This window comes from Larimichthys crocea, unplaced genomic scaffold (assembly GCF_000972845.2).
Source record: "Larimichthys crocea isolate SSNF unplaced genomic scaffold, L_crocea_2.0 scaffold268, whole genome shotgun sequence".
Classification (NCBI taxonomy): Eukaryota; Metazoa; Chordata; class Actinopteri; family Sciaenidae; genus Larimichthys; species Larimichthys crocea.
In genome coordinates this window covers 544,600-557,231 of record NW_020853535.1, presented here as the reverse complement: position 1 = coordinate 557,231, position 12,632 = coordinate 544,600, and the positions used below count along the sequence as shown (strand labels likewise).

The following is a 12,632-nucleotide window of genomic DNA, read 5'->3' as shown; positions in this document are numbered from 1 at the left end:
ACAAACATTCACTATCACAGTGAGATGGTCTTTAAAATCTTGCAATACCTTGAATATTTTCTCACTTACAGGCATCAAACATCTTATCTATCACTTAAAGCAACATTGTGTAGTAATTAGTATTTTTATAATTTAGTGCCCCAGAGTGTAATACTTGTGATAATATGGACAGTTACACACACTACACATAAATGTGTTGATTGATTATATTACTAATGATCAAAAACTAGCAAGTGAACAGCTTTGTTAACAGGCAAACATCAAGCAAACACAATAACACAAGACATAGCAGCCAGCTAATATTACTTGCTAGTCCAACGGCAAGAAGCTGCGTCTGTCTTTCAGCCTTTTATTTCACAAAGCTCTCACCAACCCCTTAAAGTCAGCCCCACATTTAGTCTTATTTGATTACCTCTTGCTCAGCCAATCTCATGTTTCTCTTCACCTTCACCTTCTGTTGTTTCGCCTCTGTCATTATGTCCATAAATGCTGCTGGGCCATAATAACACTTGCCCAGCTCCTGTTCTAGCACAACACCAGCTCGACTCCCCATTAATATGTATGATATGCAGCCATGTCCAAGACTTAAAACCTAATGCGTTATGTGCTTCTTGCATACATCATCAGTAATTTATTGGTGGAAAAGTTACACAATGTTGCTTCAAACAATTAAAAGTTACAGTTGTTTTCAATAAAACAAGTTTTAAAAAATCATAAATAATAATACGTGACAAAGAGTTTGGTTTGAACACTTAAATGAGTAGGAGCAGATGAAATACAGAATTTTTTTATTTATTGGTCAATTACAAATAAATGTCTTTGTCGTCTGTGCAGGAGATGCTCCTGAAGCAGTGAGGAATCTGAAAGATGGGATTTCTCCAGAACCAAAACCTGACTCTGGGTTCCTCTCAGCCAGAGGTCACCCACTGGGTCCACCTATCATCAGCTGGTACTGTTCCAAGTCACTCTTACTAAAAGTTTGTGATTCTATAGCTTTAAATTATCTCAATCTATCAAAGGGTTTACAATCTATTTAAGTATTTTTTGCTCTACATTCTCTGTCTACATACACAGCCTTTTTTCTTTACTTTGCCTCGACTCATTTGTCCCACTCTATCTGCAAGTCACCATTAAACATTTATAAGTGTGAAACTGATAGTGTTTCAACTGTGATGTGGACATTGTCTGAATATGTCTGAGTGTCTGAATTATTAACACACTAATGCAACAGGGCCTGCACTGCTTTCATTAGTAGGTATACTGTAGTTTGAGAGCCATGTTACCTACTGTGTGTGAATTATACAATTCTAACAAGTCCTCACTTTTGGTCTATGTTAGATTTAAGTAAGCATTTAGCTAAATTACATTTAAACTCCGGTAAAAGGTTTGGTTGAAATGCTAATGTCCAAGCAGTGTGTCAGCTACAAAACCACATTCAATCTGTCTCCTTTCTTTACCCTCAACAGTTACCAACACCATAGTCTTGCTGGGCGTGTTCACCTTTGTCCTTCAGCTGTGTTTGGCTCTGTTCTTCCTGCTGAGATGCTGGAGATTCGAAAACAGAGTGCGAAAGGCTCTCAAACACCCAGGTTCTGTTAAAAAACTTACGGGTGAGATTTTTGTTTGCTGATAATAGTTTTCTTTTTTTAATTGCAAATAATGAAACTTTACTCATAGTCTGAGTTGTTTTTTTTTAGTAAAACATTTCACAAAACACAATGAATGATGACAATATGAACTCACTGATATGACAAGATCCATGTGGGCGAGTATAATGAAAACTCAAATACAAATCACATATTTCATGTCTCCAGGTCTGATTTTGTACCCATATAATTCAGACTAAATATGTTGCTGGAATAAAATGAGAGAAGCAGCATGAGCTGTGAATGTTGTCCCTCCCTGGGTGAGAGCTTTCTCACATACCACAGTTTATAAATTGCTTTGCCAAAAATCAGAATCTTTACTTAAAGAATTTTCTGCCCTTGTTTTTTTAGGTTAATTTTCCTCTCCTTTGTATCCCTCAGCGCCTACATCCATCCACATTCATAAGCAGACGAGCTATCTGCCATGTGACAGTGCTGCTTCATCACATGCTGTGTCTGCAGCAGTTGAACAATATGAACCCATCACAAACTCTCTGTTTGGACCTTCCATACCCTGGGACATGGTGCAGTTCTGATCCTTCTGGTGCTGATATAAACAACAAACAAAATGTGTAGAAAGAAATATAGGGAAAGCAAAACAGTGTATAATCTATATGTCATGTTATAATGTGTGTTTAAATGTAGCGATAATAGTTTTATTTTTAGAGATCAATCATGTCTTTTTCATCATTTCAGTAACAAAACAAATTAAATAAAGCTGCACTACTACATTTTTATATGAATGTGTTGGTTCACTATATGACAAGTGTTGACCTAGTGACCACAATTATTACCCAATTAAGCAATTCCCCTCAGTTCTACAGTGTGTTTTAGCACCTTTCAGCTCATTGTTTTTGTTTCACAGCTCACAACTTTATTATTTTGGTTCAGTCTCACAGCTGTGACCTCCAGCAGCACAGGGCAGCTGTTTTTCAGCTGGTGGAGACCAAAACAGAGCTAAATGCAGGGTAAATATTGGACACTAGCCTGACAGAAATAATTGTTATGATGTGTTCGCTTGGTGTGTTAATGGACAACTTTTTTCCTACTGTTAGCCAAGTATGTTTCTAGGAGAAGAAACACCTGGACAGTTTATGCAGAAATGTAAAAAGTCCAACTTACCCCAAACAGCCATGAACACAGCAAAGAAAACAGTTGCCCCATTGTCGAAGAGATGGGTGACCTGAGAAGAAGAAAGGAAGTCTAAATTAGAGTTACTATTTATCTGCATAACAATAAATTATGTTTAGCTTCAATTCCTGATCTAAATCAAACACATTATGGCACTGGATTTGGCCTAAATTGACTGTTAATCTGCACATTTTCCACACTGGTACAAAACAGTGAAAAACAGCTGTCTGGAACATTTTTCTGTGGTGACAGTACCTTGGCATAGATGCAGCTGTCTGACAGTCTCAGGTAGGGGCAGTACCGGTCACAGATGGGGCACATGATGATGTCAGTGGCTTGGCAGATTTCTTTACTGGAGAACAAGAGTTAGTCCATCAAACTCTGGTAAAACTGGTATTATAATGTCCAGCAAGAGTGAAAATAGCTTTGCGCAACATAGTAAAAGCCTCAATTTTGAACTTTCTGAAAAAAAAAAACACTAGCAAGTGCAATACTGCACTGCACGTGAGTATCTGTTCAGTTTTTTTATGGAAGTTGTTAAGTATAGTTATGATCTTATATTCAGTATCTTGCGCCACTGTTTCAAACCCTCTTATAAAGACAGAGCATATTTTCTTCATATGTTCTTCTGTAGAACTCAGAAGGGTTATTTAAAATGATTCTAATAAAATAAAATTACCAGCTTGAGGGATATTTATTTTTCATCATAAAAAGAGGAGGTGTGTTTACCTGACCTGGCAGTGCTCCAGAGTGAAGACGCCATATAGGAATACCAAGAGCCCCACCATAGCTGCAGGAAACAGCATCCCTGTGTACCAGCCAAGCCAGGCAAAGTACAGACCAATCTTCTCCCCGAAATACCTCCTGAAACAACAGCAGAGCACAAGAGGAACACATTTGAGGTGTTCTGTTAGTGTCCTTGAAAATATATATATATATATAAAAAAACTCCTATAAAATATACTGTATCTAGTAAACCTGCTCTACCTCCCATGATGTTCGGATTTTAACTTCAGGTGTCTAAATGTAGTTACCTGATGAGGTCCAGCGGTTGGTACTTGTACCAAACCCCCCACCAAGCCCAGCATTCGTACAGTAGATGCCGGTGGTTCTCTGCTCCATGTGTTCTGATGGAGTTTTTACTGTGATATCTCCCCTGTTAAAAGTCAAGGCACACACATGTACACAGACATGGAAAAACACGATGCATGTATGTGTTATCAGTCCATGCAATACACAACCACATACATGCCACATAAAGTCGCATAGTTATGACCTGATAGGAGGTGACAGGGATTATTTAATGAATGGCTTTCTGGAGATCAGATAAATTACCTCATGAAGCGGGAAAGCTGCATCATATGAATTATTGCTCAAAAGACGATTAATCCCTGGAATCAAACACAGAGAATCATGAAAGAAGAGCAACAGGTGCCTGATGAACAGGACAGCTTTGCCTTGTACTGCTGTGGAGGGTGTTTGTAAAAGCACTGTTCATCTGACCCACTGTATCTAGTTGCATTATCAATTAACTATGCTGCTGTTGTTCTCTTTGCTCACAGAACTGGAGAAAACTAGCAAGCCGTGCTAAATGGATAATCGTGACACAAAACCATTTATTATTAATCTTATGCATGCTTATTGCAGCTTTAATGTATTATTCACTATATATATTAAAATCATGGCTAAAGGTGCCAAAGGGATGTTTGCTTTGTAAAGTTACTGCCTAATGCCTTGCAGTAATGTCAAAGTGGAGGCAACTGAAATTAACAAAACTTCAACTTGACGGTGTAGTTTGAGGTCAGGCTACATGGGTTGGGTTTGAATTCACTTGAAAAAATGACATGTTTTAATTGATTGATAATCTATCTATCTATCTATCTATCTATCTATCTATCTATCTATATTTCTTAGCATGCATTTTCCTTTCCTCCAATTTCAGTTATTTCCACAGTCAAATTTGTCATAATGCCAAAGAACAAAACTTACCCATCTTATTTTTACCCTCCTCATATTTGACCCGCTGGAGGATGTGGTGAACGATGCGACTTCTGGTGGCGTTGTTGAAAAAAGTGTCTTTGTTGTGGATGATGAAGCTGCAGTGAAACAAACCAGTTTTTACAAGTCTGTCTGATTTGTTTGTAGTGTGTAGTGTGTATTAAAAAGGCGCAAAAGTGCAAGATAAAGTTCATTTCTTGGGAGAATGAGTTTGTAAAGGGCATTCCGTAAAAACTCACTGATGTATCCTTGATCGACTGAAGGGGGCGGTAAAGCTCTCGTTCTCCTCCAGGTCGGGCAGAGTGTCGTCGAACTTCATGGGCTTGCGGGGAAGCCAACCACGAAATTTGTTGATGCGCTTCTCCATCCTGCAAGTCAAGTTTCTGTTAAATCTGTAGTATTGTTTTGTTTTCTCAGCTAATCTCATTCGACTGAACGCTCACCTGCTCATGAACTTGTGCCGTCGATGCATGTAAAAGATTTTCCTCCTGGAATATGTAGGACATTGGGAAATATTAAGTACAGTTCAGTAATGAGGATGATCACATAAATGAAGGGTACTACTACAGCTACTACCATTACTATTGCTTTTGCAAGTAAAACATCCAATTACAGCCACTGGAGTTCTTTGACCACTACTACTTAAACTCTTAAGTCTCACCTAAAAGGCATGCGGATGTTCATAAGCTCTGCATAGCGACAGAGGACATCCCATGGTGCATGAAGCTTCAGGAAAATCACGTCACTGTTTGTTACAGAGGCCTGTAAAGAAACACACACAACAATTTAATTTCAACAGGAAGATAAGTTTACGTTAGAATGGGAAGGACTACAAAATATAATCTCGGCGCAGACAGCTGCATCAACATATCCAACATCAATACGGTTGCTAGGTTCAGCTCTTTTCCTCACCTGTACTGCTTGACAGAGAAGGAGTCAGTCTAAAGGTGTATGAATCAGGAGCTAACTGGAGAGAAACCTAAAAATAACAAAATGACTCCACACGAGAAACACACACAAGTTTGCTGTAGAAGGAGACAAGAAGAATCACTGTCTTCTCCTGGATGTTCTAGTTACCAATGACCTTGATGCTACTGCATCTGCAGATAGTCCAGAAGTTAACACACACACACATCCACATTTTCCACTTTTTCACTGGGACACTTTTTTGCTAAATAAGAAGCAGCAGGGGAGAAAATTGCCATCAGCACATTTGTTTTGGCTCTATGAGTGGTTGCTCACAGATGAATGCCGCAACAGCACTCAGCTGTCAGACCTTGTGAGACAAGGCACAAAGGCTCAGAGCATTTTAAAATTCAGCAATTTGGCCATTGAGATTACATGCATTATAGGAGTGGGCATTAAATTGCTTCTTTACACAGATCGGTACGGATGTTGCTCATGTTGCACGCTATTAATGCAGCTGCAGGATTGCCAAAATAATCACAGCATGGCTAATTCTCTGTCAGTACAGGAACTTACCAAGCTCCTTGTTTACTTGTAATCATCATTTTTCAAAGATGTGGCTATTTTTGCTTAGAAACTTGGCCGGAGAGTTAAAAATCTCTCTACCGAGCAGAGAGAACAAAAATAACTGTGAATATTATTGTTAAAGCAATTCTTCAGGTGGAGCGCTGTGATTATAGCTTCTGCCCTGCTGATGTAAGACACTTAATCCCTCTCAGCTGAGGGAGTACCGCTCTGTAGTTAAACCTGATCTCAGGTGTCTCTTTAGTGGAAGGAAGGAAAAACAATACTAATGCTATATAATATAATATAATATAATATAATATAATATAATATAATATAATATAATATAATAGAATATAATAGAATATTAATAATGAATTACTAATTATTGATAATAATAATCAATTAACAATTAATAATTCATAATTTCTGGCTCTCTCACATTGCAATAAAATGTTTTTCAGGCTGGTGGCCAGACAAAACAAATAATTTAAAACTGCTCCAATCAATATTTTTATATAAACAACTGATCAAATGGCTACGTATAATTTGTAGTGATGAAGCCAAAGCACATTTTAGTGTCTTTGAGTCCATTGTTTTGGTTTTACGGTTCACAACTTTACTGTTGTGGCTCAGTGGTCTTATCGCTTCTATCAACATTGTCTCCAGCCAAAGCAAGAGGCTGTTTTCAGCTAAAAAAAAAAGCTGTGATAAAATTGATGTACGCTACTTTCCAAGAAACAAAACAGCAGTTAAACATAGGTTAATGGCATTTAACCACTAAAGAGCAAGGTTTCCTCAGGAGTTGGTGGAGACCAAAACTATGCTAAGAGTACATTGAATAGGGGAAGGGAAAAAAGTGTTCAGGAGCCTCTGATGTCTTATGCTGTATTATTTATTGACGATTGATCAAGGAGAATTAGAGACACTCTCATCAGAAGTGCCTGAGTCGGTCTCACATTCTGCCAAACTCATGCTGGTGGTCAGACTTTAAACCTCAAGATAACACCACAAATACTACACGCCCAGAATTAGAAGAGAATGTCTTTACCCATGTTAGTGTTACTGTCAGCACATTCCAGTCTGGAGACACTGTTGTGGGTTTATGTAAATGAAACATAAAAAAGTCAACATTCAGTTCCTTCGACCCGGGTCACCACAGTGTTGAGATAGGCTGGCACCTGCTGTCCTCAAACAAAGCCAAACAACTACTACTGCCGAGGACCTCAAGGCCCACACGGACCCGGTGTAACCTAAAGATAGAAAATTCCACCTTTGTTAATACAATGAAATAAATAGCAATTGTGACGGTTCTTTACCTCCTTTTCCATCTGTAAGCCCTCAGCACGGATGTTCCGCTCAAATATCTCCCGCTTCTCTGACTGTGAGCTGGACTTCCTGTAAACCAGGATGTAGTCGATACGGCTCTTTCCATTGCTCAAGCAAAGGCCTCTGGATTTACCCCTCCCCTGACAACACACAGAGTCCACCATCACCTTAAACGAATCCTCATCCATTGTTTATCATGATTAAAGTATGTGGGTGTTAACCTAGCTGTAACCTTTACACATACCACTCTATAAACTACTCCTGACCAAACTGGCTTATATCATCAGTTGGGGTGAAGGGTGCAATTCGATTTAGTTTCACTACTGACCTCTGGGAGGCTAGAATCGGACTTTGTGTTGTCGTCAAGGATGCTGCTGTGGGTTCCCTGATTCAGCAGGGTGGAGTCGTCGTCTCTGGACGGACTGCTGATGCCATCTGACCTTTTTCTGTCAAGCAGCACATTAACATCCTTCACAGCTGGAGGGAAGTTGAGCAGAATGTATAAAAGTTATATTACAGTAAAGTGCAGTGAACGCTACAGTAACAGACATGATTAGCATTTATTGTTATTTATTCATGTTTCTGGCCACCTGATGAATGTATGTCCAATATTTAATCTACCATTTGCTTTACTTTGGTGTCAGATCACCTCTGCCTGTCTCCTTTGCAGCCTAATGCTGGCTAGAAACTAAAATAAAACAGTGTGAAAGCTGCAGGCAGTAAAAACCAAAATAATGAGCTGAAAGTCACTAATGTTCTCTCTCTACGAGTTGAAGTGGAAACAGCACAGTCGTTTGATGAGTCTCTGTGGATTCATCGCTACGAGCAACACCTTTCTCATTAAACCAGGTAATGTGATGTGACGCATCATTCAAATATTACATTTTAAGGAGGTATTTTTAATCCTAAAGGGTAGTCTATTTTATTGTAACACGATTTGTTTTCTGCTGAGAGAAACCATTTCAGCCTTAAATGACCATTGTTTCTTTTGGGGTCTGTTTTTTTTTGGAGCCATCTAATTTTTTACATTAGCCACGCGGGTAACGTTAGCATCTAAAAGTCAGTTCAGGTTTCCGAGAATGCTCCTTCACAGAGACACTACGCTAGCATCCATCTCCATTTGGTCAGAACAAGAAGGGGAAATTAAAAACATGTTACCCGTTACATTCAGACCAAATCTGGTGTCGTGGTTTAGCGATATTTCAGGCTGACTGTGGAGCAGTTTGGCCACCACAGCATGATGCCACCGTTTTTTTCTCTAAAAGTTGTTGCTGTTTGTTTGCTTATCTGCCGCTACAACCTGCAGCCTACACCACCCAAGCCTAAACCGTCTATCCCCATTCAAATGAATGGGAAAACCTGATTGAGTCCTGATTTGGTTTGAATTGGCTCTAAGTCACTAAAAATGTTATTGATATTATGTTTAATGTTTAGCTTTTGCTTATGTTCATCAGGAACTAACTGCACAAGAGTGGGTTTACTGTTGCGCATCTAGAAAAAGGTTGATCTCAAACAGTATGTGCCACTTCCTTGAGATGAGAGTAATGTAATGTACACACACATGTATTTGAAATCTTAGCTGCCAATGTAGCCTGCAAACACATTTAGGACCACACTGCAGTCAAAAATTGAACAGCGTCCACCTAGAGGTTCAATGTACTGGTTGTGTGTTCACATTAGCACCTGCCCTGTCACACACACTTATAACTGGAAGCTGGCCAGTATCACAAAAGGGCTGACCTCTTTAATTTATCATTGTTAAATTTGAACAAATGAAGGTATAAGAAGAAATTTCAAACAGAGTCTCACCGAGGGGAGGCAGATCATCTTGGGTGCTGGAGTCCGGGGCTTCCCCCGAGGATTCCTCCATGATGTCAGCCTTCCCACAGAAGGAGAAAGCGAGAATTCTGTCCGCTGCCTGGTAGCCTGAGACCGAGGGCTGCAGCTGGACTCTGCGTCGGGGGCTCCGCCGTTTGGGCTCAGACCCATGTAGAGATAAACTCACACCTATATGACACAGATAACTTTTTTTATTACATTTTGTCTCTTTATGCTATGAAGTCTTAATAACATAGGTAACTCTCTGGTACTACTTGTTGTCACTTTTGTTACTGTGAATACACAAAAAGTAGAGTATAGAACTTAGGACTAGTTAAAAGGACGAAAAAGTCTACAATGAGATGAGATACAGTATTGAGTCTTAGACTTAATCAGACAACCTCTCAACCACCACTGATTTTATTGTGTGCATTGTGGATGAACTTTAAAACCCCTTTCACACACAAAGTTACTGTCAATTATTCTAAATCCAAATCATTAACTATTGTCAAAGTCCAGTATTTACTCTCTTTTAGCTCCTTTCCACCAACGTCTGAGGGAAATATTTGGATCTTCAGCTTTCTTGCTGGATAAGACTGAGGGTTTAACAGCTACCTGCTGTCTAGAAATAATGCTGATGAGAGCTGTCAGAGTCAACCAAAACAATAATGTTGAAAAACTAAAACAATGAACTGAAAGGCGCTAAAACGTTCCGTAAATCTGTCACCACAAGTGACACCGATCACATTGCTAATACTGTTAAATCCATTGTTCATATAAAACTATTGATTAAAACAGCTTTTCACAAAATATTCATAAGCTAATATTTTGAAGTTATTGCATCACTTTCTCCTCCACAGAAGACAGAAGATTGGTATCTTAGTTTGGGCAGCTATGTGTTCAGTTTGAAAATGTCTCAGGCAATCCAGAATACATAATTAATTGTACTGAAGTCAGGGTTGCTTTGTGCAACAGATGACAGCAGAAAGTCGGACTCTTTGCTAGTCAGGTTCAAATTTTAGAATCAAAAGCAGTCAAACAAACATAAAAAGAAAAAGAAAAGAAAATTGGGTTATATAATCATTCACACTATCGCAAAATTCTGTAAACTAAAAAGTACAAAAGGTGGAATTAAAAAAAAGCAGAAACAGTAAGAGAAGATAGATAACAGGAAAAAGACAGTTGTGTGTCAAAAAGTCAAAGAGGAAAGCCCACAAAAAAAACAGAAAATGACAGTTCAGTAACTTTTATCTTCTTCAAATGGATTCACCTTGAAAGACCATGAAAAGACTCTCCATGGGAACACACACTAATTGGGTATATTTGTCAACCAGACTGCATCCTTCGGGGTGGAGGAAATAATTCAAAGCTTAGCAAAACAGCTTAAATCACCTCTATCTAAATAGGTCTGTATCTTTTTCTTTCAGCTCTCTGGAGAGCGGGAAGACTTCAGGAGAGGTGGGTGGCTGTCTTAGAGGTCTGCGTGCTGAATTTTTATTTGTGACATGAAAGGTGATTCAGCTGAAATTTTCTGCTGAGCCGTACTACCAGGGACAGAGATAGAGGTTGGGGAAGCGTCTCGGGCTCTTAATCAGCCGTTGATGCTTCGGAACGTTTGCGCCTATGGATGCAGCTAATAGGAAAGCGATAAATTTCATATGGAAGAAAAATCAGCACTCAGCGTCCTCTTCGTTTACTTATTTCACCGCACTTAGCTATCCAAACAGAGGCTGCAGTGGTCAGGAGGGTGGGCTGAGGTAATAATCACGTGAATCTGAATTTATCCATAGCTGAAGTTGACAATATATCAATTTTTTCATGAAACAGAGCCTGGTAATTAAAATACTTATTACACATACATGTACTATGGGGATCAACAGCACTAACTTGTAACATCACCTCCCCGTATTCAGCACACTCACAGACTCCTTTCCTCAGCACCCACTACACACCATCGCTGGTCTCATTAAAGGGAGAGAGAATTGCTTACTATAAATATTGGCTCTCAGAGGACTGACACACTACATATTAGCCTACATCATCCTGCTGTGCTGAGACAGTAGCCAGTCAAACAATGTAACCATCAAACTTTAACAGACCTGCGGTGCGTCTGTAATCCAAGCCACAAATGAGGTCACATGGCACTGAAGTTTTTTGGCAGCCCACAGAGCAGACTGTTGTCTTCAGATCTCAGTTACAGTAAATACAATTTAAAATGTTAAGCTATCTGATATGACATGTTCTTTTTTTCCATGCTCTCCTTCCTACAGCACTCAGACAAAATTAAAAGGATGACTACTGTAATCACTACATATCCAGGAAATAAACGAACAAGCTGTAAATGATTATGGGGTCTAATGAATAGCTACAGAAATGTATGCGAACAGAAAACTCTCCAGTTCAGACACATGGTGATTCATTTAGATTCTTTTTAATGTTAGTCTGACCATTTAGTAGCACAATATCAAACTTTTATGGTCATTACAGGCAGTATTGTTGCATACTGGATGATTTTACTTTAACCATTTTTGTAAGAAGAAGTCCCCCCCTTGGCATCTAAAATGTAGCAGTGGAGATTTGCTGACTGTGATACATGGGGATTTCCCTGTCTTGAAAACAAAAAGGCAAAATGTACAAAAAATCATATTCTTTTAGTTTGTGGCAGAGGATAAGTTGAGGGTGCCATGTCATTGTTTCAATGGCCCAATATAACCCAAATATACCCTCATGCATTCCCAGTCAACAAAAGGTGATTGCAGATCTCAAGTACCAAATTGACTGGAGTTTGGTAATGTTAAGGAAGTAGTTAGTTACAAATGTTGGGGAATACTTTAGATTTAATAAGTGGACCCACTCATTCAACTTTGATAAAACACTATTATCCAAATGCATTGTTATTATAATTAGGGGTAATAAACTAATTTAGTTTCAGAGATCATGTTCTCTTCTAAATGCGCAGATGGCGACCCCAAATAAATCAGCCTTGACTGCATTGCTGGTTTCATAATTAGCAAACTAATTATCATGTATGTCTCATACCTTTTGGATTTAAAGGGACACTCCACTGATTTTAAACTTATCATTTCTTCTATGGAAACAGTTGTATCATGTCTTATGTCAGAACACTGGGTACATTTTTGAGGTGGCGCAATTACATAAAAAGTAGAAGCATCTTGGTGGCTCAGTGGCCACATCTTTAAAAGAATGATGCGATTAGACACAAATTCACCTGTTAACATG

At 38.9% G+C, this 12,632-nt stretch overlaps 1 protein-coding gene across 1 annotated transcript in view; it reads right to left on the bottom strand.

Moving 5' to 3' along the window:
• Positions 1-12,632, bottom strand: part of LOC104922652 (anoctamin-4) — a 46,898-nt gene that overhangs the window by 17,782 nt on the left and 16,484 nt on the right. The window contains exons 4-15 of the mRNA XM_027275952.1: positions 9,384-9,581; positions 7,903-8,051; positions 7,565-7,714; positions 5,437-5,537; positions 5,219-5,263; positions 5,015-5,143; positions 4,767-4,873; positions 4,113-4,168; positions 3,812-3,933; positions 3,507-3,641; positions 3,033-3,129; positions 2,769-2,829 (exon numbers count right to left, since the gene is read on the bottom strand). Coding sequence (XP_027131753.1) covers positions 2,769-2,829; positions 3,033-3,129; positions 3,507-3,641; positions 3,812-3,933; positions 4,113-4,168; positions 4,767-4,873; positions 5,015-5,143; positions 5,219-5,263; positions 5,437-5,537; positions 7,565-7,714; positions 7,903-8,051; positions 9,384-9,581 — 1,350 coding nt within the window. The remainder of the gene's footprint in view (positions 1-2,768; positions 2,830-3,032; positions 3,130-3,506; positions 3,642-3,811; positions 3,934-4,112; positions 4,169-4,766; positions 4,874-5,014; positions 5,144-5,218; positions 5,264-5,436; positions 5,538-7,564; positions 7,715-7,902; positions 8,052-9,383; positions 9,582-12,632) is intronic.